Source organism: Ornithorhynchus anatinus, chromosome 5 (genome assembly GCF_004115215.2).
Source record: "Ornithorhynchus anatinus isolate Pmale09 chromosome 5, mOrnAna1.pri.v4, whole genome shotgun sequence".
In the NCBI taxonomy this organism is placed as follows: Eukaryota; Metazoa; Chordata; class Mammalia; order Monotremata; family Ornithorhynchidae; genus Ornithorhynchus; species Ornithorhynchus anatinus.
In genome coordinates, this window is record NC_041732.1 from 81,122,677 (window position 1) to 81,148,818 (window position 26,142).

The 26,142-nt window shown below is 49.4% G+C and overlaps 1 protein-coding gene and 1 non-coding gene across 3 annotated transcripts in view; both read right to left on the reverse strand.

Moving 5' to 3' along the window:
- Positions 1-26,142, reverse strand: part of EPHB2 (EPH receptor B2) — a 295,337-nt gene that overhangs the window by 28,973 nt on the left and 240,222 nt on the right. For both annotated transcript variants that reach the window (XM_029066358.2, XM_029066357.2), the window contains exons 4-5: positions 23,900-24,055; positions 21,906-22,241 (exon numbers count right to left, since the gene is read on the reverse strand). In XM_029066358.2, coding sequence (XP_028922191.1) covers positions 21,906-22,241; positions 23,900-24,055 — 492 coding nt within the window. The remainder of the gene's footprint in view (positions 1-21,905; positions 22,242-23,899; positions 24,056-26,142) is intronic.
- On the reverse strand, positions 852-989 carry LOC114812589. The gene has a single exon (XR_003760240.1). It is a non-coding gene; the product is annotated as a small nucleolar RNA SNORA7 (small nucleolar RNA).

The following is a 26,142-nucleotide window of genomic DNA, read 5'->3' on the forward strand; positions in this document are numbered from 1 at the left end:
AGGACTTTCTAAGATCAGAGCCTGCCCTGGGTCTGCCAGCCAGTAGTTACCCCCATGGCACTAATGCTTGGTTCTCCCTAGTGCTGTTGCCTGTTGGGGAGAGTGATTACTGGCGGCTTGCACATCTCCAAACTGCTCTTCCAACTGGTGTCCTGCTCTCCTCCAACCCATGCTCCCTTCTCATTCTTAGAGAAGCATTATGGCCTAGTAGAGAGAGCATGGGCCTGGGAGTCAGAAGGACTTGGGTTCTAATCCTAGCTCTGTCACTTGTCTGCCATGCGACCTTGGCAAATCATTTCACTTCTCTGTGTCTCAGTTCCTTCATCTGTAAAATGGGGATTAAGAGTGTGAGTCCCATGTGGGACAGGGATGGTGTCCAAACTAACTAGTTTTTTGAATCTACTTCAATTCTTAGAACAGTGTTTGATACACAGTAAGAACTTAAAAATATCATCATTATTATTGTTTTCTTCCCTTTTTATGATATTTCTTAAGCTCTTACTATGTGTCAGGCATTCTGCAAATTGCTACAGTAGATACAAGATAATCAGGTTGGACACAGTCCCCGTCCTCAGTAAGGCTCACAGCCGAAGTCGGAGGGAGGAGGATTTAATCCCCATTTCCTTGTCTTATGCCGTCGAGTTGTTTCCGACCCATTGCAACACCATGGACACATGTCTCCTAGAACACCCCGCTCTCCATCTGTAATCGTTCTGGTAGTGTATCCGTAGGGTTTTCTTGGTAAAAATACAAAAGTGGTTTACCATTTCCTCCTCCTTTACTGAGGTAAACTTGAGCCTCCTCCCTCGACTCTCTCCCGTGACGCTGCTGCCCAGCCCGGGTGAGTTTTGATTTGTAGCAGATCGCCTTCCACTTGTTAACCACTGGCCAAGCTGGGAATGGAATGGGTATGTCTCTGCTTGACTCTCCCTTCTATAGCCGAGACTGGGAGAGTACTGGAAACTCTCCAGGTGCGACCCTGAGAGGGGAATCCCCATTTTAAAGATGAGGTAACTGAGGCACACAGAAGTGAAGTGACTTGCCCAAGGTCACCCAGCAGACAAGTGGTGGAGTCTGGATGAGAACCCAGGTCCTCTGACTCCAAGGCCTGTGCTCTTTCCACTGGCCACACAGCTTCTCTACCTCATCTCCTTTCTCACCAGGGGACAGAGACTGCATCCAACCCGACCGTCTCCCCCAGCGCTTAGTACGGTGCTTGGCCCATAGTAAGCACTTAACAAATACCACCATTATTATTACTCCTATCATCTCTAGCCTGGCCTCCAGCTCCTCTCCCCTGCCACTCCAGTGCATGGAGCTCATGACTCTGAGTAATTATCTGATGGGGAGCAGGGGAATGTGGATGGGGGAGGGAAGCAGTGTTAGAAGTTGCAGCAGTAATAATCTAACGCAGGGCCCCTCATTTCAAAGCACTGTCCTAAGCACTTGGGAAGGACCAAACGAGCAAACGTCAAGCAAATGAGACTCAGGTTTACCGTGCGGAAGGAAGCAGTGATAAACAGCTTCCGTATTTTTACCAAGAAAATTCTGTGGATCTACTACCAGAACGATTGCCGATGGAGGTGGGGCGTTCTGGGAGAGATGTATCCATGGTGTCTCTATGGGTCGGACGCAACTGAACAACAAAACACTCCCAGTACAGTACTCCGCACACAGTAAGCGCTCAATGAATACAACTGACCGACTGACTGATGGGGACCTAGTTGTGGGTAATCCGGTCCTGACACCCGACTACATTGGTTCCTTCACAATGCTACAGCCGGTTGTCACTCTATGTCAGTATTTAGTGGTTCGGTGGACTTCCTCTCAGTGGCGGGAGGCCTACTGAGGCAATCACTGCAGTGTCCTTGCCATCATTCTAGGATTCATCAATCAATCAGCAGCATTTATCAAGGGACTGCTGGGTACACAGTGCTGTACTGAGCGCTTGGGAGGACTGCCAGCGCAGCTTGGCTCTGCCAGGGTTGTTTGGCTGGCTCCCGGCTCTGCCACTTGCCACTGTGAGACCTTGGGCTAATCACTTATCTTCTCAGTTCCCTCATCTGTAAAATGGCGATTAAGACTGTGAGCCCCATGTGGGCCATGGACTGTGTCCAACCTGATTATCTTGTAGCTGCCCCAGTGCTTAGTACAGTGCCTGGCACAGTTATATGCTTAAAAAATACCATTTACTTATTAATAATCTTCCATCAAGGGTACCTGTTGCAGACCTCCATCCATTTTTTTAAAAATGGTATTTATTAAGTGATTTACTATGTGCCAAGCTAAGCATTGGGGTAGATACAAGCTAGTAAGGTTGGACACCAGTCTCTGTCCCACAGGGGCTCATATTCTTGATCCCTATTTTACAGATGAAGTAACTGAGGCACAGAAAAGTGAAGCGATTTGCCCAAGGTCACACATCAGACAAGTGGCAGGGGCCGGGATTAGAACCCAGATCCTTCTGACTCTCAGGCCTGTGCTCTCTCTACTAGGCCATACTGCTAGTGCTCTTTCCACCGTGCAAGGTTATAAGCCGCTGCAAGGTGTGGTTGACCCATGTCTTGCTTCGCTACAAGCAGGTATTTAGTCTCTGAATCATCAGACCACTCTTATGATGTCTCTTCCAAACCCAGTCTTGAAGTCTTCTTGGTGTCCATCCAGTCCTTCCATCGGCATTGAGGGCTGACTTCCTTTCCCCTAGGGAACTCCTGTGACAGTGTCCCAGAGCAGGTTTTATTGTTCTCCAGCCAATCAACCAACCAACCGATGAGACTTACTAAGTCAATCAATCAATCATATTTATTGAGCACTTACTGTGTGCAGAGTGCTGTGCTAAGCGCTTGGGATAGTACGCTATAACAGAATTGGTAGACAAGTTCCCTGCCTCTAACATTCTCCACTGAGTTCAAATAACTGCATAAACTAAATTCTCAGCGCTGTATATACTAAGTGCTTGGGAGGAGATGCAAAACACACCTTCCCTGTTGTCAGGAAGCTTACAATCTAACCTCTGCTGAAGCTGGATAATTAGTCTTGTCGATGGTTTGGGACAGTTTTGCCCTTCGTCATTTATATCAAAAGCTCCATTTTGGAGCCTACGGGAGCCCAGTTGTGGTCCTCCTGCAGTCAGATAAGACGTCACTACTTAGACTTTGGGTGCATCCATGATGTCTTTCTCTCACTTGGAAGATGGAAGTCAGGGTCTGAAGCCCGTTCGCTAAGCAGGAGTAGATAGGCGCGGTTCAGTTCTCCAGTACTGTTCCATCCAATGCCTCTTCCCTGCCTTTTGGCGCCGCTACCCACCCGTTCAACTCTCTCTCCTGACGATCGGCTTGGCAGATCTCACAGCCGCCATACTGAGCCTATCCAGATCCCTGGGGGATTTCTCTTTCCCTTCGTTGCTGCTTGTTATCTCTGAGGTGACTGCGGATGATGGCAGCAGAGTGCTTTTGTTTGAGAAGCGAGAGTAGGGTCATCTGTCGGTCACTTATGCCTTTAGGCGGATTTGGGATGGTAGGAGACTAAGGACTGTCTGATTGCAAATCCAACATTTGTGAGATGTCCGTCTGGTTCCCCCTGCCCCTTCCCCCGCCCACCCCACGCCAGTAGCGAGCATATCCAGCCCTGTCTCTAAGAGCCATGACCTTCACCAGTGAAACTAGGCTCGTCCACCACTGACTTCATGTGACTGAATATTTCATGGATAGAGTGGGCCATCCATCCATCTTTGTTTTATTATTATTACTACTAATAGTAATAACGATGGTATTTGTTAAACGCTTACTATGTGCCAGGCACTCTTCTAAGAGCTGGGGTAGATACAAGCAAATTAAGTTGGTCACAGTCCCTGTCCTATGTGGGGCTCACAGTCTCAATCTCCATCTTACGGCTGAGGTAATCGAAGCACAGAGAAGTGAAGTGACTTGCCCAAGGTCACCCAGCAGACAAATGTCAGAGCTGCCATTAGAACCCATGACCTTCTGACTCCCAGGCCCATGCTCAATCCACTACACCATGCTGTTTCTCTACTATGGCAACTACTGAGAAGCAGCATGGTCTAGTGGAAAAAGCACGGGCCTGGGAGTCAGAGAATATGGGTTCTAATCCCGGTTCCACCACATGTCTGCTGTGTGATTTTGGGCAAGTCACTTCATTTCTCTGTGACTCAGTTACCTCATCTGTAAAATGGGGATTAGGACTGTGAGCCCCATGTGGGACAGGGACTGTTGCACAATGATTATCTTGTTTCTACCCCAGCACTTAGAACAGTGTTTGCTACATGGGAAGCGCTTCAATACCACAAATACAAATACCATAATTATTATCATTATTATCCAAATATGGTTACATCAAAGCTACCGTAGGGGGCTTAGCTTGGGAGAGTACTAGAGAAGTAGTAGATCCTGACCTCAAGGAGTTTACACTCCAGTAGGGGAGTCAGACACTAAAATACAATGCAGTTAAGGGAAGCAACTGAATATGCTTGGAATATAGTAAGTGCTTAACAAATACCATTATTACTATTATTATTATAAAGATATGGGTATAAGTACTATTGGAGGGGTCCGGGGGGTGGGGGAACTTAAGTGGTGAGGAAGTGAGGACTCAAGTGCCTGGGTGACACGGTGTTGGGGAGGTGGGGAATATGCTGGGGAGATGAGAGATAAGTCAGGAAAGGGTCCTTGGAGAAGATCAATCAATCAATCAAACAATGGTATTTATTGAACACATACTATGTGCAGAGCACTGCACTAAGCACTTGGGAGAGTAGAGTGTGATTTTAGTGGGACTTTGACTATGGGGAGAGTCGTGGTCTGTCAGATAATGAATGGGGAGGCAGTTCTAAGCAGGACAGAAGTGTCAGCAATCAATCAATCAATCAATGGTATTTATTGAGCACTTACTGTGGTGATGATGATGGTATTTGTTAAGTGCTTACTATGTGCCAAGCACTGTTCTAAGCACTGGGGTAGAAACAAGGTCATCAGGTTGTCCCACATGGGGCTCACAATCCCCATTTTACAGATGAGGCAACTGAGGCACAGAGGAGTCAAGTGACTTGCCCAAGGTCACACAGCAGACAAGTGGCGAAGCCGGGATTAGATCCCTCGTCTTCTGACTCCCGGGCTCTTTCCACTAAACCATGCTGAATTAAGTGCTGGTGTACTTACTTCCCTAAATGTACTAAGTGCTAAGTGCAATACAGTAGAGTTGGCAGACAGAATCCCTCCTTATGGGCAGGGAACATGTCTACCAACTCAAATCGATTGATCAATCGATCATATTTCCTGAGCATTTACTGTGTGCAAAGCACTTTATTGAGTGCTTAGGAGAGTACAGTATAATGGAATTGGTAGATACGCTCCCTTCCTACAATGAGTTTCGGTCCAGAAGGGGTGACAGATATAAATATAAATTATGAGTATGTACATAAGTGCTATGGGGCTGAGAGAGGGGAGAATAAAGGGTACAAATCTTAGTGCACGGATGACATAGAAGGGAGAAGGAGAGGTGGAAATGAGGGCTTAGTCGGGGAAGGCCTCTTGTCGGAGATATGCTTTTAATAAGGCTTTGCAGGTGGGGAGAGTTATACTCTGTTACACTGTACTTTCCCAAGCGTTCAGTACAGTGCTCTGCACACAGAAAGTGCTCAATAAATACGATTAATCGATTGCCCTCAAGGAGACATTAAAATTATTACAAATAGAGTAATCAGAATGAAAACCGAATAAGCATAGATGCACAAGTGCAGAGGATGGGTATAAATTAAAAAAAAACAAAACCAACCTATGAGCAGAAGGTGGACAAGGGGTCAAAAGGAGCTAGAGGAGATAAAGGAACCAATCGAGCGCTTTCCCAAATGCTTAGTTCAGCGCTCTGTACCCAATAAATACATAACAAATACCACCGACTGATTTGGTCCTTTGAGGATGGGATGGTTGGTCGAGGAATTAAAAGCAGAAAGAAAGTTGGGCACTGGGGATCAGAAAGTGATGGAATTTGGAATATTAAGAGAGGGAAATCAGCACATTTACATTGATTTAAGTAGGCTTAGGCCAAGCATAGAATAAGTCCCAAGAGAGGGACATTTAAGCAGTTTGGAAGACCAAGAAGCTGGCTGTTTCTCAAAGGAAACTAGAAAGAAATCCTCCTCTGCAGAAGACAGATAGTAAGGGTGGGAAGAAGCTGAGAGGATCAGACAAAGAGCTGAAACATGAAAGGTAATGCCTCACAAAGTGGAATCTGGGCCAGATCACCCAAAAGGAGCACACAGGGCACAAGAAATAGCAAGTCATTGTAGGAGTAAAATCAGAAAAGCAAAAGCAAAAGCAAGAAATGAGATGCAACTTGGAAGAGACATAAAGGGAAACAGAAAAAAAATGTCCTCTAAATACTTTTAAGCATAAGAGAAAGATAAAGGAAAATGCTGCCTCTTCATTAGATGGAGAAGGAAAGCTCTTAACAGAGGACATTGAAAAAGCAAGTCTTTTAATAGTTTCTTTATCTCTGTCACCAGAGGGAAAAGGTCAGCTATGACAGCTAGTGGGGCAGAGCGCTCATGGGATGAAACAACAGCAAGTCATATTAGAAGCCGGGAAGATCTCTGTTCAAATCTGCGGGTCTTACTTACATCCCAGGGAGCTGAAGTCCATGGCTGAAGCCAACCCAGAGTCATTAGAGGGTAACAAGAAGAACTGCCCTTATGGGGCAACTGAGGAAGGATGGCTAGAGAGGGGTGAGACAAGGTTCCTGTTCTTGGGAATCAATCAATCATATTTATTATTTACTGTGGGCAGAGCACTTTACTAAATGCTTGAGAGAGTACAGTATAACAGAGTTGACAGAGGCGTTCCCTGTCCAAAATGAGTTTATAGTCTAGAGGAGACTGCCTGAGCTCAAGAACTCCCACTAAGGGTGAGCCTGACACAGTGACAGCTTCATAATAATAAATAATAAATAATAATAATAATAATGATAATAATAATAGTACTTTAGTGCTTACTATGTGCCGAGCACTGTCCTAATTGCTGGAGTAGATATAAGTTAATCAGGTTGGACACAGTACTTGTCCCACATGGGGCTCGCACTCTTAATCCCCATTTTACAGATGAGGTAACTGAGGCAAAGAAGCAAAGTGACATGCCCAAGGTCACACAGCAGACATGGTAGATTCCAGATTGGAACTCATGTCCTTCTGACTCCCAGGCCGATGTTCTATCCACTAGGCCATGCTGCTTTTCATGACCTGTCCTGCTGGGCCTCCTCTGGGAACTCCAAACCCTGTGTGGACAGGGAATATGTATACTAACTCTGTCATACTGTACTTGCCTAAGGGCTTAGTCTACAGTGCTCTGCACACATAGGAAGTCCTCAGTGAATGCCTTGATTGTGGGAATGGGAGAGGATCCTCTGGCCTCACTTTGGCAGCCTCTTCTAGTCATTGCTGAAAAACCAGTGGAGCTGTAGTAATAATAATAATAATGATGGCATTTAAGCACTTACTATGTGCCAAGCACTGTTCTAAGCGCTGGGGTAGATATAAGGTAGCCAGGTTGTCCCACGTGGGGCTCACAGTATTAATCTCCATTTTACGGATGATTTAACTGAAGCCCAGAGAAGTGAAGTGAGTTGCCCAAGGTCACACAGAAGACAAGTGGTGGATCAGAATTAGAACCCATGACCTCCTGACTCCCAGGCCCATGGTCTATCCACTACACCATGCTGCTTCTCTGTGTCATGTTTCATGTTGCGTCGCTAGTGTGGTGTAGGGATGGGGACACTACGAGGGAGGGGTTGGGGACTGGGTAGGAAGGAGGGAGGGGATGGGTACTGGAAGTGGGGGAGCTTTGGCCCTTATAGTGTGCTCACTACACCCCTGGTGTGGCTCTGCTCTAGGTGGGGACTGTGTGGAAGTGAGCTTGGCTGCAGAAAAATTTAACCCACCCCAGGGGAATTTGGACAAAACCCTGGCTTGGCTGTGGGAAAAGAGAGAAATCCTGGTTTGCCACCCTCCAGGCACAGGGCTGATGCGTCTGGACTTCTCTGCCTCTTACGAGCTGGGCCTCTGCCTTCTATTTCCCAGAGTTCCCTGACCAGATTGCCCACGCTCACCATGACACTATTTTCCTCAGAAATGGAAGGGAGGGTGATCTGGCCAGGGAACTTTGGGAAATAGAAAGCAGAGTTCCAGCTCATGAAAAGGGTGATTGAGACCCTTGGAAGGGCTTCCGAGGCAGGAGATGAAAGGTTGGGCTCTTTCCTGGTTATCTGGGAGAGCTGACAGTTCCACCTCTGGGACTCAACTGCCTTCCTGTCCCCATTTCTCTGTCGCTGCTTGCACTGGGTGAGGATGGGAATTGCTTGGGTTTCCTATGTCTCGTGGAGGATGTGCGACTCCCCTGCTGACCAGAGAAGGGGGGGAATCCCCTTTCCCTCCAGCCTGGCCCCGGTCCCAGGCACATGCTGCCTTGTGGGTTCTGATCAATAAGACCTCCCCCTTCTGGGCTTTCAGAGATACAAAAAACAACATAGCCTCAAGCCCCTGGGATCTGCATTTCTACCACCTCATTCCTCTCCATGAGTAGGGGACGCTCCCTCCAGGCAGGACATGCCTCCCGGGCACCTGCAGTTAGGTCAAGAGGCTTGCTCGGTCCACAAAGGTCCAGTGCTGGGCACAAAGTAGGCACGCTTAACAAATACCATTCTTATCCTTATTATTATTATTGTTATATTTCATTCATTCATTCATTCAATAGTATTTATTTCCTCCAAGTGTAACAGTACCCAGAGAAGCCATGAGAGCAGCAGGGAGTGGTGACCGCTTCCCAATTTGGAAATTATGAAGCAGGCCTGAGCAGTGTCAGACTCACAGTGGGAGCAGCAGGGAGCAGCAGGGAGCAGTAACCACCACCGCCCCCCCCCCCTTCCCGATTTGGGAATTAAGAAGCAGAGCGGAGTCAAGGTTCTCAGAAATTCTGTCTCAGAGCTTAGTAGAGAAACTCCTTCTTGATCTTTCTGCCATCACATTCAGCATGTCAGGTCATCTCCTCCTCTGACCCTTTTTGGTTTCACTGACCCAGAATGTTCCTCGTTTTCCCCCAAACTCTGGCCACTCCTTTTAGGCCTCCTTTGTGGGCTCACCTCACCCTTTACTTATAGTAGGGGCTCAGAGGGAGGTGCTTCCTCAAGGATCAGTTCTGGGCCCCTCTCCTCTTTTTAGCCAGTCAGTCAATCATATTTACTGAGCACTTACTGTGTGCACAGCACTGTAGTAAGTGCTTGACAGCGTGCATTGTAACAATATAACAGAAGCAATCCCTGCCCACAATGAGCTTACAGTCTAGAAGGGGGGACAGACATCAATATAAATAAATTATAGATATAATAAATACATTACGGGAGTGACCTAGTTTGACCTCATCTTTTATGGAGTTTGTTGGCTTCAAAGCTTTCAGCTGGCACTTCTGTCCAGTTGACATCTAAATTTCTATCTCCAACCCGACCCCTCTCCCAACTCACATTTCCTCCTATTTTAGGGACTTCTCCACCTGGAGGTGTCCCCAGCCTCCGACTCCCGATTCCAAGACCAACGCTTGTGTCTGCACAGGGCAGTGTGGGGACAATGGTTTGTTTCCAGCCAAGAGGCAAGAAGACATTGGGGGCTTACTTTTAAAGCTCCCCAAGGCTTCCCTCAAGGCCGGTGGTGGTAGTTTGGACTTAAGAAGGAAACTGAGACACAATAATAATGATAATAATAATTATAATATTTGTTAAGTGCTTACTATGTATCAAACATTTTCTAAACACTGGGTTAATAAGCTAATAATTATGGTAATAATAATAATTATGGTATTTGTTAAGTGCTTACTATGTGCCAAGCACTGTACTAAGAGCTGGGGTGGATACAAGCAAATTGGGTTGGACACAGTCCCTGCCCCATGTGTGGCTCACAGTCTCAATCCCCATTTTGCAGGCAAGGTAATCGAGGCACAGAGATGTAGAGTGACTTCCCCAAGGTCATACAGCAGACAAGTGGTGGAGCTGGGATTAAAACCCAGGTCCTTTTGACTCCCAGGCCCATGCTCTACCCATCAGGCCATGCTGCTTCCCCCTCAGATGAAACATCTTCATCTTCCCCCCTCAGCCCTCTCCTCTTTCCAACTTTTCTTTCAAAGAAGACAAGACCAGCCTCCTGTTGGCCCCCAAGCTTGCAACTTTGGTTTCATCTGTCTTTGACCTCCCACATTCAGTCCGCCTCTGAATCCTGCTGGTCTCTCCGCTATAATATTTCATGGAGGCGGCCCTTTCTCTCCATCTTAGGGGCCACCCCCCAGGTTCAAGCCCTGTCACCTCCTGCCTCTCAGTCTCTTTTCACATCTCGATGTCTAATGCCTTGCCTTTCTTTGGGCTAGCCTGCATGCAGTTGCTCGGATCATCTTTCCAAAATGCCATCTGGAGCTCATCACTCTCCTCAAAAATCCCAAACGGCTCCCCACTGCTGATTGAGAGGCAGTGTGGTCTAATGGAAAGATCACGGAACTAGCCTGGGGGTCAGGAGAAGACCCTAGTTCCAGTCCCATCTATGACTCTTCAACATGAATGGTATTTATTGAATGCTTACTGCGTGCAGAGCACTTTACTAAGTGCTTGGGAGAGTACAATATAGCAGAGTCGGTATTCTGCTGTTACCTTGGTCACTTAAAGCTATTTGGTCTCACTTTCTTTCTCTGTAAAATGGGGAAAAGCTATCGGCTCTCCCCACCCCTTTAGACTGTGAGCCCCATATAGAACAGCCTCATGTGAGACTACATCTGATCATCTTGCATTTACATCAGTGCTTTTCACAGTGCCTGGCAATCATTATAAAACTAAGACACCCCTTTCTCCATCAACCACAGGTTTCGTAACTCTCCAGAAGTTGGCTTCATCTTATCTCTCTGCTCTCCCATTAGACTCCAGCTCTTGGTTTATAATAATAACTTTGGTATTTGTTAAGAGCTTACTATGTGCCAATCACTGTTCTAAGCAATTCACCAAAAACAGATTGGGCAAATGAGTCTGTGTCCTACATGGAGCTCATATCTTTAGAGGGCAGGAGAACAGATATGTCACTTAGCTCTTCCCAGTGGAAACTTCTGATGACCCCTCAGTTCTCCCTCCTCTGAGTCCCCAACCCCCCATTCACCCCTGTCCCCCTGTACCTATAACACCCTTTGGCTTTAGTTTCTTCACTATGCTTATCCTTCTCCTCCTTGGAGGTCCCCTCCTCCGGGCAGCACTCCCAGTGGATGGATTTTGGCCCTTGGTTGCATTATCCATACCTGCCCACTCACTCTTTCTGCCATTGATTTGTCAATCAATCAGTGGTATTTATTGAGCCTTTACTGTGTGCAGAGCATTGTACTAAGTGCTTGGGAAAGTACAGTATAACCCAGTTGGTAGACACATTCCCTGCCCACAGTGAGCTTAGTCTATTTCTATCAATAAATAAATTATGCATATGTACATATCCGGTCCCTACCATCCATTATTTATTTTTTTATGGTATTTATTAAGCACTTACTATGTTCCAGGAATTTGCACTAAGCACTGGGGTAGATACAAGGTAATCTGGTTGGACACAGCCCCTGTTCCACATGGGGAAAGAACACGAGCTTGGGAGTCAGAAGTCATGAGTTCTAATCCGGGCTCTGGCACTTGTCTGCTGTGTGACCTTGGGCAAGCCACTTAATTTCTCTGTGCCTCAATTACCTCATCTATAAAATGAGATTAAGACTGTGAGCTCCATGTGGGACAACCTGATTACCTTGTATCTATCCCAACACTTAGAAGAGTCCTTGGCACATAGTAAGCACTTAACAAATACCATAATTATTATTTTACAGACGAGGTAACTGAGGCAGAGATGTGTTAAGTGACTTGCCCAAGGTCACACAGACAAGTGGCAGAGCTGGGATTAGAACCCAGGTCCTTCTGACTTCCTGGCCTGTGCTCTATCGACTAAGCCACGCTGCTTCTCTGATTCCCCTCCACTGGATGCTCATCACCCTCTGTGGCCACAAACTGTGCCTGGTTCATCTGGGAACCATACCTGTTGTTTTTCTCCGCTCAGCCCAGTGATCTCTGTTTGGGTCAGCTTGGTCTGCTCGGATGGAAAGCCTTGAGATTGTCTCCAGTGGGATGGGGTCTGGCCCAAAATCCCACTCTAGAAGCTGCTCACTGAAAGCTTTGTAAGGGGAGAAATATCGGGGAGGGGGAGGCCAGAGAGAGAAGGGATCTGGTAGGATTACACCAGGCTCTTTCATTCAATTGGATGAAAGTATGGGATTAGAACCCATGACCTCCTGATTCCCAGGCCCGTACTCTATGTCTCAGCCTCTCTTCCCTCCCACCACTCCCCACTGCTGACCCCCTATCGCCCTGCCCTGACCCATCTTTCCTCCTGTCCCGCCCCATCCCATTCTTCCACATCCTGCCTGCCTCTTTCCCCTGGACTCTGGCCAAGATGCAGCCCCTCCCCCTGGACTCTGGCCAGGATGCAGCCCCTCTAGGACTTGTCTGGGCCCAGATCAGAGCAGGCAGCTGGGTGGTCTGTGACAAGGCCTGTCCCCGACTATCTGCCCCCCCAAGCCTGTTCTCAGGAGAGAAGCCAGGCTCAGGGGAAGATTGACTTTCTCACTCCCACTCCTCTGGCTCTGCTTCTGGTGCTTATGGAGGCTGCAGGGAGCATGGACCCTCAGCCCTGGCGTTACCTGGAGGGTGATTGCTTAGCTCCACCCTAGAGGAGCTGAGGGCATTGGTCCCCTGCAGTGAAGCCAAGAGACTGTTGGAGGAAGACAGCTGAGGGACCTCTGCGCCCCACAACTCAGGACCCATGGGAGCTTGGCCCTCCTGCCTCCTGGCCCCCTCCCAGGTAAATAGTCAGGTCAGAACAGTCTGGCTCCCTCAAAGCTCAAAGAGTCCTGGCTATTGGGGCTGCAACTTCCTAGGGGGCTTTCCCACCCCTCCCTGACCCCATCCCTCCCTAGGTCCCGGCCAGGCCCTGGGGCCCATCCCCGGCTCCCCTGAGTTCCCAGGCTTAGCTAGCAGGCTTGGGTTACGAGCTGGATAACCCTCTCCTCTGATCACTTTAAGCTCCGTGACTCATGCCATGTCAGAGAGTCGACATTTGTTCTGAAAAACGATCAAGGCAGGGACCCGCAGCCACCCCGGTCGGGCCATTCCTCAGAGAGCCGGAGACATTAGCAATGGAAAAATGGAACAGCTGGGCACTCTCTTTTACCATCTCCGCTGCTCCTGCCCAGCCTTCCCACCAGTCCTCCCACCAGTCCATACTATCAGCCCTTCTGGCTGGTTCACACCACTTCCCGCCTGCCCTCCCACCAGTCCTCCCACTGGCCCTCCCTGCTGGCCCACAGTTTCTCCCAGTGGCCTTCCCACTAGCTCTTTCTGCTAGCCTTTCCTGATGGCCCATAATACCTCCCACCAGCCCACACTGCCAGCTCTCCTCCCGGCCCATGCCACCGGCTTTTCCACTGGCCCACACCATCAGCCCATACTGCCGGCTTCCTGTTCTCAGGTTTCGGGGCTTGGAGTTACTTCCACTGGAAGCTGTTCAGTAGGGAATTCTGGCATTTTCAATTATCAGTCTGCAGCGGTGGTGGCGGGAATGGGGTCATAGTGCCTCTGACCCCTTCAGGGTGACAGGGTGAGAAGAAGAGAGGGGGAAAAAAATGGAACATCTGGGAGCTCTCCTCCAGCATCTCCACTGCCCCTACCTAACCCTCACACCAGGCCTCCCTTCTGGCCCACACTGCCTCTCATTGGCCCTCCCACACCAGTCCACACCACCAGCCCTTCCACTGGACCATTGGTGCTGAGGTGGTTTAGCGGAACCCCCAGGGAGGGTGGGTTGGCGGGAAGAGCCAAGGGGGTGTAGGCTTTGTCTAGTCACTCACTTTCAGCCCAGATTCCAGTCTCCTCCGATCCGGCATCCTCACCCCTGTCTCAACCTCTATCCTTCCTGTAGTCCCTCCCTGGCCCACAGAGTTCTCTTTCTGACCTTATTAATGCATTTCTATGCCAGCGTATAGCACAGTGCTTGGCACATAGTAGTCACTTAACAAATACCCCCGCCATTATAATTATTATCATGGTCTGGGAGGCAGGCAGGCCCTGGGCAGAGGAGGGTGCCCAGCATACCGTGACTAACTTTGGTCCTTGTCTGCCTCTCCTGCCCTGGATAACTTTATATAAGCAGAGGGGCAGCAGTTGGCACAGCAGCCCTGCCTGTTTGGGAAGGAGTGTGCCAGTTCTGGCTTCCTCAGGCACTGACTTGTGGTCCCCTGTGGATGACCCAGCAGCACCCTTGACTGCTCGCACTCATTCATTCATTCAATTGTATTTATTGAGCGCATACTGTGTGCAGAGCACTCTACTAAGCCCTTGGGAAAGTACAATACGACAAAAGACATATTCCCTGCCCGCAACAAGCTTACAGTGTCCATCTGGACCAAGGGGACATGTCCAACTGGACATGCCATGGTCACCTGGGCCTGTCCTTGAGGAAAGCTGAAGTGAGACCAGGCCAACCCGCATCCATAGCACCTGCCAGCTTCCCGGCCTCAACTCCCACATTATATTGGATCGCAGGATATTTCATCTCCTACAGCCAATTCGTCTCCAGGATGGCTTGCTTCTCTTCCCACCCCACTGTGAGGCTTGACCTTTCCGCTCTATCACCACCACCACCGAATCCTGGGTACAATCCTTGGGGATATCATGGTTAAACTATTGCATCCTTCTCCTCCTTCTGCTTCTGCCCCCTCCCCTCTGCAATCTGTTCTGCCCACTCCTGACAAAATGATGTCTGCTCATCGATCAGACCAAATCACCCCCCTTGATCGCCACCCTCGGCCGCTCAAAGGCCCTCCTCTGACCGACTCTGGATGAAGCCTCTGACAACAAGCTTTTAGGCCCCACTCCACTCTTCTCCTCTCACTGTATTATTGACTGGCCTGCGATTGATTCTCATTCCAAGCCACGGGAACCTCCCCGCCTCCCAGAGAGAACAGAATTCTCCCCGGCCCCTTCCTCACCCCTGCATTCTCTCCTTTCATGCCACCCCCATGTCTTCCTCCTCTTTCAAGACTCAAATGAAGCCCTAGTTCTTTCAGAAAGCCTCCTGACTGAATCAAAGAATCAATCGATCAACAGTATCTACCGAGCACCTACTATGTCCAGAGCTCTGTACTAAGTGCTGTGGAGAATAAGATAGAGGTGAAAGAGTCCCTGTTCTCAAGAGCTGGTTGTCTAATGCGGGAGACAGGGAGTCACAGAATTTTTGGACAAGTAGTAGGGACAGGAGAAAGCAGACACTGATGGCTTAGTGGAAAGAGTCTGGGCTTCGGAGTCAGAGGTCATGGGTTCGACTCCCGGCTTTGCCACTTGTCAGCTGTGTGACTGTGGGCAAGTCATTTAACTTCTCTGTGCCTCAGTTACCTCATCTGTAAAATGGGGATTAACCGTGAGCCTCACGTGGGACAACCTGATTACCCTGTATCTACCCCAGCGCTTAGAACAGTGCTCGGCACGTAGTAAGCGCTTAACAAATATCAACATTATTATTATAATAATAGCAGAAGGCTGGGAAGAAATAGTTAAGGAAACAGCGTGGCTTAATGCATATAGCAAGGGCTTGGGAGTCAGAGGACTTGAGTTCTAATCCTGGCTCAACCACATAATAATTATTATTACTCTAGTTGTATTAATAATACAACTAATATTATTCTACTACTCCTACGATTATTACAACCACTACTACTGATACTACTGCTTCTACTACCATTAATAATAATAATGACAGTAGTTATTAAACGCTTACTATGTGCCAAGCACTGCTCTAAGCACTGGGGTAGATACAAGGTAATCAGGTTGCCCCTCGTGGGGTTGGCCCCATTTCCCAGATGAGGTCACTGAGGCACAGAGAAGTGAAATGACTTGCCCAAAGTCACACAGCTGACAAGTGGCAGAGTCAGGATTCTACTGCTCCTGCTACTACTACTAATATTCCTTTTTCTTACTACTACTACTACTACTAATAATAATGATGGCATTTGTTAAGCACTTACTATGTGCAAAGCACTGTTCTAAGCACTGGAGAGGATACCAGGTTATCAGGTTGTCCCACGTGGGGCTCACAGTCTTCCTCCCCATTTTACAGGTGAGGTCACTGAGGTACAGAGAAGTGAAGTGACTTGCCCAAAGTCACACAGCTAAGTGGCGGAGCCGGGATTTGAACCCATGACCTTTGACTCCCAAGCCCAGGCTCTTTCCACTGAGCCACACTGCTTCTCTACTATGCGCTCCTACTACTAAGACACCATCAATCCCCAAGAGAGACCCTACGTATCTCCATTTGTGGAATGACAGACCCAGCCGGGAGGCAGCAAGAATAATAATCATAATAAATAATTATGGTACTTTAAAGCACTTACTATGTGCCAAGCACTGTTCTAAGCCCTGGGGTAGACACGTTAGTCAGGTTGGACACAGTCCCTGTCCCACCTAGGGCTCACACTCTTAAATCCCATTGTAGAGATGAGGTAATTGAAATCCAGAGAAGTGAAGCGACTTACCCAAGATCACATACCAGACATGTGGCAGAGCTGGGATTAGAACCCATGACCTTCTGACTCCCAAGCCCAAGGTCTATCCACTAAGCTATGCTGCCTTTCAAGAAGCAGCCAGGCCTTGAAGTCCCAGTCTCTGAGGGGCAGCAGGAACAAGGCTCCTTTCAGTAAATGCTTAACAAATGCCTCGATTATAAATAACATTATGAGAGTTGAGCAAGACCCAGGAGCAGACCAACAGAGTGAGTTCAGAAAGGAGTGGGAGAGAGAGCTGAATCTTCTCTTTCTCTCTAGGCCCAGTCAGGCTGGTCCTCCACTGCTCCCAAGGCCCCAGTGAGTTCTAGCCCTGAGGATCTGGGCTGTTTAGACTGTGAGCCCGTTGTTGGGCAGGGATTGTCTCTATCTGTTGCCAAATTGTACATTCCAGATGCTTAGTACAGTGCTCTGCACATAGTAAGTGCTCAATAAATACGATTGATTGAATGAATGAATCTGGGGTTTCTCCTCCAGGGAGTGGTGAGCCGGGGTGGGAAATGGGGGCCAGGGCCCTCCCGTCAGTGGGCTGAATTGTCTTGGAATCTAATCTCTGGGTTCTTGTCCCCCTCCCTCTGACCCTCTGGTGACTGGACAAGACTGTCTCATGGTCCAAATCCCTGGTGTCCTGCCCCCCTCCTCAATATGCTCAGAGAATGCAACGCCAGCCCCCAGTCCGGACACTTCTGGGACTGCCTTGGGTCAGGGTGATGTTTTTCAGTGGCCCACATCCTTCTGGACAGTTTGCCCCCAGCCTGGAGCAAGTAACCGGGCTATTGGAAAGGGCCCTATAACCAGTTTTGGCCTGTCTGATAAAGATGAAATGATCTAAAAGTCCATGGCAAGAAGCTTTTCCATTCCCCTCTCCCTACAAGAACCCCCAGCTGAGCCCCCAGCCTGCCCCTGCCCTCTCCTGCCCAGTCCCCGGGGAAGTCCAGCCCTTTCAGAGGGGCTAAAACAGAACAACGCTGGCCCATCCATCCATCTGTCCCACCGCCCGCCTGTCAGGGAGCCAATCAATAAGCCAATCAGTCAGACAGGTGGTCAGCCGGTCAGCCGGCCAGGCAGCCTGTCACTCTGCCAGCCGGCATTTAGTGAGCTTATCACTAAAGAAGCAGAGCCTCGACCCACTCACTCTTTGTACCCTGTCTTCCACTGCCTCCCTCCAGCCCCTCCCTGCTCACACACACACCCTCCCCGACCCGTCCAGAAATCGCACCTATCAGATGGGATCGGCTCTAGGTCTTCCACTTATATCATGGAGAAGTGGTCAAGGTGCCCTGCTAGGTCCTCTAGCTCCCCACTAAATACCACCTGTCTGACCTTTTTTTTAAAAGAAGTAATATTATAGTATTTGTTTAGCACTTATTATGAACCAGGCACTGTACTAATGCAGGGATAGATAATAATAATGATGATGGAATTTGTTAAGTGCTTACTATGTGTTAAACTTTCTTCTAAGCACTGGGGTAGACACAAGCTAATCAGGTTGGATGCAGTTCCTGTCTCACATGGGGCTCACGGTCTTACTCCCCATTTTCCAGATGGGGTAACCGAGGCCCAGAGAAGTGAAGTAATTTGCTCAAGGCCTCGCAGCAGACAAGTGGCAGAGCTGGGATTAGAACCCTTCTCTCCATCCCTCCCAGGGAAGCACTGGGATTTTCTCCTGGCTCTCCTTAGCTTCTGTGATGGGCAGCACCGTAGGTTAGCAAAGGCTCCAGAGCCCTGATTGTAGGGGAATTATTAAGACGGTTGGGGTGGGGGGGGGCCGGAGTCAGAGCAGGGGAAGGGGCTGGGGGGGCTGGAACCCAGGGCTAGGACTGGGGCTGGGGAACGCCAGTGAGCAGCCACAGCAGTCGGCATCACCCGTTCTTTCGGGTAAGGGAAAGAGTGTGATTGATTGTGAGTATCCCTGCCCACGAGGGAACCTCCAACACCCAGAGCCCTTGGGGAAGAGTCCCTGTGGCTGGCTGGGAGACGAGGACAAGGAAGGACCCGTGGCTCAATGGAAAGAGTCTGGGCTTTGGAGTCAGAGGTCATGGGTTCGAATCCCAGCTCGGCCACTTATCAGCTGTGTGACTTTGGGCAAGTCACTTAACTTCTCTGTGCCTCAGTTACCTCATCTGTAAAATGGGGATTAAGACTGTGAGCCCCACGTGGGACAACCTGATTCCCCTTTGTCTACCCCAGCGCTTAGAACAGTGCTCGGCACATAGTAAGCGCTTAACAAATACCAACATTATTATTAAGGACCCTGCAGGGGGAGCTGGAGTCTAGCCGCACACACACAGCCGGGCCTTCAGGTGGCTCTAACACTTCGGCTGGAAAGGGGGAAATAATTCACAGCTGATGCTTTAATGTATCAACTGCGTTTCTTAATTGCTGGGTGCGAAATCGGAGCATTAAACAGTTTATAAAACACTTTGTGACTAACTTTGTGGAAGACTGTCAGATCGCCACTAAAAAGCCACAGTGAAGCCTCTGGAGTCCTTACATGATACCACAAGGTGTTCAAAATCTCCCACAGACTCATCTGCACAAACCCCCCACCCCCACCCCAAGCACAAATCCTGAAATTCACACAGACAACCCGACACCCTGAAAAACACTCCCTCTCTTCCCCCCTCCACTGTACACCCTCTGGAAATTGTACTTATCAGCAGGGAATCACCCGGCAGCCTAGCAACCTCCAGCAGGGTCCCAAGCCCAGAATAGCCAGGATCCCAGTGGAGCCCCCTCCCCAGCAAAGCTCCTGGAAGGTGGGACACCCTGGATAGATAGCAGGAAGTTATGCTCTCTGGTCCATTCCCACCTCGCACCTCACTGTGGGTAGGAAACATATCTACAAACCCTGTTATATTGCACTCTTCCAAGCATTTAGTAAAATAAAAGCATTTAGTACAGTGGTCTGCATGCAGTAAGTGCTCAACAAATATCATGGATCAGTTGATTGATTACCATTACTGTAAGGCACTCAATCTCCCTTCTACCTTGCCTCAGGAATCTCCTTGTTATGAGCAGGGAACATTCCTGCTAATTCTGTTATATTGTACTCTCCCAAGTGCTTAGTACAGTGCTCTGCACATAGGAAGTGCTCAATAAATATGATTGATTGATTGATTACAATCCAACTCACACACTTTGCTCCTCTCACACTGACTGTACCTCAGTATTATCTGTCTCGCTGCCAACCCCTTGGGAAGCAGTGTGGCTCAGTGGAAAGAGCCTGGGCTTCGGAGTCAGAGGTCATGAGTTTGACTCCCGGATCTGCCACTTGTCGGCTGTGTGACTGTGGGCAAGTCACTTCACTTCTCTGTGTCTCAGTTACCTCATTTGTAAAATGGGGATTAACTGTGAGCCTCACGTGGGACATCCTGATTACCCTGTATCTACCCCAGCGCTTAGAACAGTGCTCTGCACATAGTAAGCGCTTAACAAATACCAACATTATTATCCTCCCTCAAACTTGGAACTCCTTCCCCCTTCATATCCAACAGTCCACCATTTTCCCAATCATCAAAGCCACCCTAAAATCACATCTTCTCCGAGAGTCTTTCCCCAATTAAATCCTAATTTCTCCTAACCGCCATACCCCACCCCCGCCCCCACCCCGCACCACCTCCGCATTTGGCTGCCTACTCCTTAATATTTGATACTCACCCCAGCACTTATGTAAGTACCCTTATACTCTACTACATCCTCTATATGTAATTATTTGAATGTCCGTTTACCCCTTTAAACTGTGGCCTCCTCATGGGCAGGGACCATGTGAACGAATTCTACTATACTGTACTTTCCCAAGTGCTTAGTACAGTTCTCTGGACACAATAAGCATTTGATAAATACCACTGATTGATCGACTGATGTATTGACATGCGTGTTTGGAACTCTGATGCCACCCTGGCCCTCCCTCTTGGACGGTGTTCCTATCACCTGGAGTCCGCCTTTTCCCATATGTCACTCCTGAGTGCAGAGAGAGATGGTTTCCTGTCTGAATGAATAACTGGCCTACTCCCGACTGACCAGTCCGCCTCTGACCGGGCTTGACTGAACAGTCTGCCTCTGTCCAACTGGCCTGCTTCCGACAGACCAGCCTGCCTCTGGTTGACCGGCCTACTTCTGACTGAAAGGCAATCTTCTCTCCGCTGCTATTCACCTCCCCTGGGTCGGCCAGGGCCAGACTTTCTCAAAGTGTGTGGGTGGGATCAGGGACTGCCAGTGCCCTCATTTCCTCCTGGCACAAGGGTGTGGCAATAAAGGCTAGGAGAACTGCAGTCCTCCCAGGGCCACGCTCAGTGGATTTTCCACTATGCACACCCACCTCCCCCCAGCCTTCCCTCCCTGCCCCCTCACTTTCCTACTGGTTTCATCCGCCTGGCTGTGAGTGGGAGAATCTGGGGATATAACAATCTCTCAAGTCATACTGTACTCTCCCAATCACTTAGTACAGTGCTCTGCACGCAGTAAGAACTCAATAAATATGACTGATTGATTGATAGAAGGAATAATAATGGTATGATTCATTCATTCAATTGTATTTATTGAGCACTTACTGTGTGCAGAGCACTGTACTAAGCACTTGGGAAGTACAGTTCAACAATAAAGGGAGACAATACCTGCCCACACCGCGCTTACAGTCTAGAGGGGGAGGAGACAGACATCAAAATAAATAAACAGGCATCAATATAAATAAATAGAATTATAGATATGTACACATCATATGATGGTATGCACTCACCATGTGCCGAGCACTGTACTAAGCACTGGGGTAGATACAAGCAAATCGAGTTGGACACAGTCTGTCCCACATGGGGTTCACTGTCTCTATCCCCATTTTATAGATGAGGAAACTAAGCCATAGAGAAGTGAAGTGACTTGCCCAAGGTCACACAGAAGACAAGGGACAGAACTGGGATTAGAACTCATGACTTTCTGACTCCCAGGCCCGTGCTCTAACCACTATTCAATCCATGGTCTCTGGGACCAGGTGGAGGGTCCGAAACCACTCCAGGGGGCCAGGCCATCGCAAAAAGGGTGGTGATGACCCCTGACCCCCACTGAGTTTGAGCACTAAGACTTGAAGTGGCATCCTGGGAACAGCCCCTCCACTCCCCAGTGCCAGACTCCAGGCGGCCCAGCTGGGGCAGCCTCCTTCCCTTCCAGGCTCCTCCCCACAATCCCGGCATCCTCTCCCCTATCCCGTCTCCCCACATCCCACCTCCCCTCAACCCGCCTCACCAGCTTGGTTAGTGGTGATGTTCACAGAGGCGAACTGGGGCGAGAAGGGGCTCTGGTCGGTGACGCCGTTGACGGCCTGGACCTCGAAGGTGTACTGGGTGTGGGCCAAGAGGTCACTGATGTAGACGCGGGGTTCGGTCAGGCCCAGCTGTCGCGGGGCAAACTGCACGTTGTCCCCGCAGCGGGTGCAGGCCCCCCTCCCTGACCCGCAGCTCTTGCAGATGATGTTGTAAACCAGGTCCTCTCGGCCCCCCGCGTCCCGCGGCGGGGTCCACTCTAGCATCAGGGATGTCTCGTTGACGCTGGAGATGACCGTCTGCGGGGCAGAGGGGATGGCTGCAAAGGGGTGGAAGAATTGGTCAGTCACTCATGGGTCGGGGTGCGGTGAGGCAGTCCATTAGCCTGCCAGGAGCCTGGAGAGGACATGCTCCCTCCTTTGGCAGCAACCTGTCCCCAGGACAAAGACACAATCACGTGGAAGGAACCTGGGACTGGGAGTCCAGGTTCTAACCCTGGCTTCAACGTTAGCCTGTTGTGTGACCCTGGGCAAGTCACTTACTTCTGGATGCCTCAGTTTCCTCATCTGGAAAATGGGGATTCAATGCCTCTTCTCCCTCCCACTTAGACTGTGTCCCTCTTGATTATCTTGAATCTACGCCAGTGGTTAATACAGTGCTTGGCACATAGTAAGTGTTGAATAAATAGCACCATTATTATTGATCACCATAATAATCACCATAATAACTATGGCATTTATTAAGTGCTTACTATGTGCTGGGCACTGTACTGAGCACTGTAGGGGAATACAAGCAAACTGGGTTGGTCACAGTCCCTGTCTCATGCTGGGCTCACAGTCTTAATCCCCATTTTACAGATGAGGTAACTGAGGCACAGAGAAATGATTTGCCCAAGGTCACACAGCAGACAAGGGGCAGAACTGGGATAAGAACTCATGACCTTCTGACTCCCAGGCCAATACTCTATCCACTAGGCCATCCTGCTTCTCTAAAAATCGTACTAATTATTACGTATGATGGCCCTGAGCTGGTGAGGAGACCAGGGAGTGAGGAATCCCGGGGGTGGCAGGTCCAAGATGGACAAGGAGAAATTGGCTCCTGCGTGGAGAGCGGAGTGATGATCCGACTTCTGCAGAATTCCAGGTAAGGAAAATGCAGGTGCCTCTCAATGAGAGCTGGGATTCTCCATAGAGCTGGAGAGGGTGGTCCTCTGGGCCCCACCCACCCAAAATCTTTCCTCTCTCCTCCCGGCTTCAGCCTAGACAGGTTTTTCTGCTCCTCCTCTTCTCCTTCTCCCCCTCCTGCTTTATTTTCTTTCTCCCCACTCCTGCTCCTCCTCTTCTCCTTCTCCCCCTTCTGCTTTCTTTTCTTCTTCCCCATTCCCACCTTCTCCTCCTGATCCAGGGCCCACCTGCAAACGGGGACCTGCACCACCAGCCCCACAGTCGTCCAGCCTGGGGCCCATCTGCCTGCTCCCTCAGCCCTCTGGGGTCTGTCCTTGAAAAAATCCCATACCCACATTCAGGCGAGGGGCTGAGGAGCAGATTTGAAGTCATTTTGTGTAGCTGTCTAGACTGGGCTTAGCAGAGTGTGTTCTCCTGACCCAGCCGCCTACACAAGCAAGAGGTTTCCTCGTCATTGTTCCTGCCTTTGGTTGGACCCTGAACCCTCAGACTCTGAACTGAGAGTGTTTTTTTTCCTGATCGCTTACCTGACCCCATTAGGGACTTCTCTGCTGGATCCACACAAAGTGAATCTGACCCCTGTCCCCTCACCACCCTGGTCCGCCCGATCCTCCCCGCTCATCCTCCCCGCTCACACACCTCCCCCATGCCCATTCTGCTGCTCTGGACAGCTGTTCGGAGCATGCCCATCTTTGGTCATGGACCACACGTCGGGGATGTGCACAATGAAAGGTCAGGGGAATCTCCCTTCCCGAACCCATGTCATTGCGGGCCAATCACCCGGGGGACGTACTGGTGCAGGGCATGTCCAGAGGGTCCAGGTCGGCCCGGTAGTAGCCATTGCGGCAGACGCAGCTGGTGGCCCCCTCCGAAGTGGTGCGGCTGTTGATGGGACAGTGGGTGCATCCTTCATCACCTTGATTGGCCTTAAATGTTCCCGATGGGCAGCCTGCAACAGAAGAGACCCACGTCAGTCACCCGCTGAGGAGGCTGGAGCCTAGAGCCCAAAGCTAGTCAGCCTGTCCCAGGAGGCAGTATCCCAGTGGGGCTCAGGGTGGCCGGCTGCAGATCTTGCCCGCCCGAGGGTCTGGGAGGCTGTGTGGGACACATCAGGCTAGTGGCGGAAGGCAACGGTGGACATCTGCCCAAACCTTGGAACCTGGAGCGCCTCTCTGGGAGGGGGAGAGACCCTTTAGCCCCTCCCCACTCCCCAGAGCCACGGTGCCCCCTGCCAGGGCCCTGCCTTTGACACAGGTGCCGCTCCCGACTCAGGTGCACAGGGATGGATATCACGTCGCCCCTTTAGATGGTGAGCCCTGAGGTGGTCATGTTGCTCTCTGGACCAGCCAAAACACGTCAGCACTCAGCCAATCCCGTGACCAGGGCCGCTATCAGGAATGCCGTGAGAGACGTGGGTGGGAATGCAGTTGGAGAGCTCTGAGAATGCCTTTCCCCTAGAACCCGGGAGCCCTCCAAGGACTGTTGTTGCTCTTCTCAGCTGCAAGAGAATGTGGCAAGAAGAACTACTCTCTCTGGAGTAGCAAACAGAGCACGGGCCTGGGAGTCAGAAGGTCATGGGTTCTAATCCTGGCTCTGCCACTTGTCTGCTGTGTGACCTTAGGGAAGTCACTTTATTTCTCTGTGACTTGGTTTCCTCATTTGTAAAATGGGGATTGAGACTGGGAGCCCCATGGGGGATAGGGACTGTGTCCAATCTGATTAACTTGTATCTACCCTAGCACTTAGTACAGTGCCTGGCACCTAATAAGTGCTTAACAAATACCATATGTTACTATCATTATTATTATTATAATCTGAAATGACCCATCATTAAGATGATTCGTTGACAGATGAGCATCCATTTTCAGCTCCACCGCCAAGATGCTCTAGGGCAAAAGGGAAAAATCAGTCACTCTCTGAGCTGGTGGCATTCTTTCCTTTTCAACTCAGCCTCAGCTATTCAACTTCCACCACAAGCCTGTGTCTGCATAGAGTTTTGCTGGCCAGGAGCACAGAGGAAAAGTAGGAGGAGGAGGAGGAAGAGGAGGAAGAATAATATGAATAATAATTACAGTATTTGTTAAGCACTTACTATGTGCCAAGCACTGTTCGAAGCGCTGGGGTAGATACAAGGTAATCAGGTTGTCTCATGTGGGGCTCACAATCTTAATCCCCATTTTACAGATGAGGGAACTGAAGCACAGAGAAGTTAAGTGGCTTGCCCAAGGTCACCCAGCAGACAAGTGGCAGAACCGGGATTAGAACCCATGTCCTCTGACTCCCGAGCCCGTGCTCTTTCCATTAAGCGGTGGTGACAGTAGTAGTCAACCCTCTTCAATCAACTAATCAATCAGTGATATTTATTGAGCACTTTGTGTGCTAAACAGTCAGCTGTATTTATTGAGCGCTTACTGTGTGCAGAACACTGAGCTGAGAGAGTATGATATAACGGCATAACAGATATATTCCTTGCCCACAATGAGCTTACAGTCTAGAGGGGAAGGCAGACATTACTATAAATTACAGATATGTACTTAAGTGTTGTGGGGTTGGGAGGGGGATGAATAAAGGGAGCAAATTAGAGCCATGCAGAAGGGAGTTGATGAGAAGGAAAAGAGGGCTGAATCAGGCAAGACCTCTCGGAGAAGATGTAAGGCTTTCAATGGGGGAGAATCATTGTCTGTTGGATATTTGGAAGGAAGGTGATCCAGGCCAGAGGCAGAACACAGGTGAGAGTTCGGCGGCGAGATACACAAGATCGAAGTAAAGTGAGAAGGTTAGCATTAGAAGAGCAAAGTGTGTGGGCTAGACTGTTGTAAGAGAGGAGCGAAGTACAATACAACAGAATTGGTAGACCTATACCCTGCCTGCAACGAGCTTACAGTTTCAAGGGAGAAACAGACATGAATATACATAAATCATTTATAGATATATACATTCATTTATAGACATGAACACCATGTCTTGGCCAACACTGTTCTTGGTACTTGGGAAGTATCAAATAATGAAATGATCCATTTCAATTAATCGATGGTA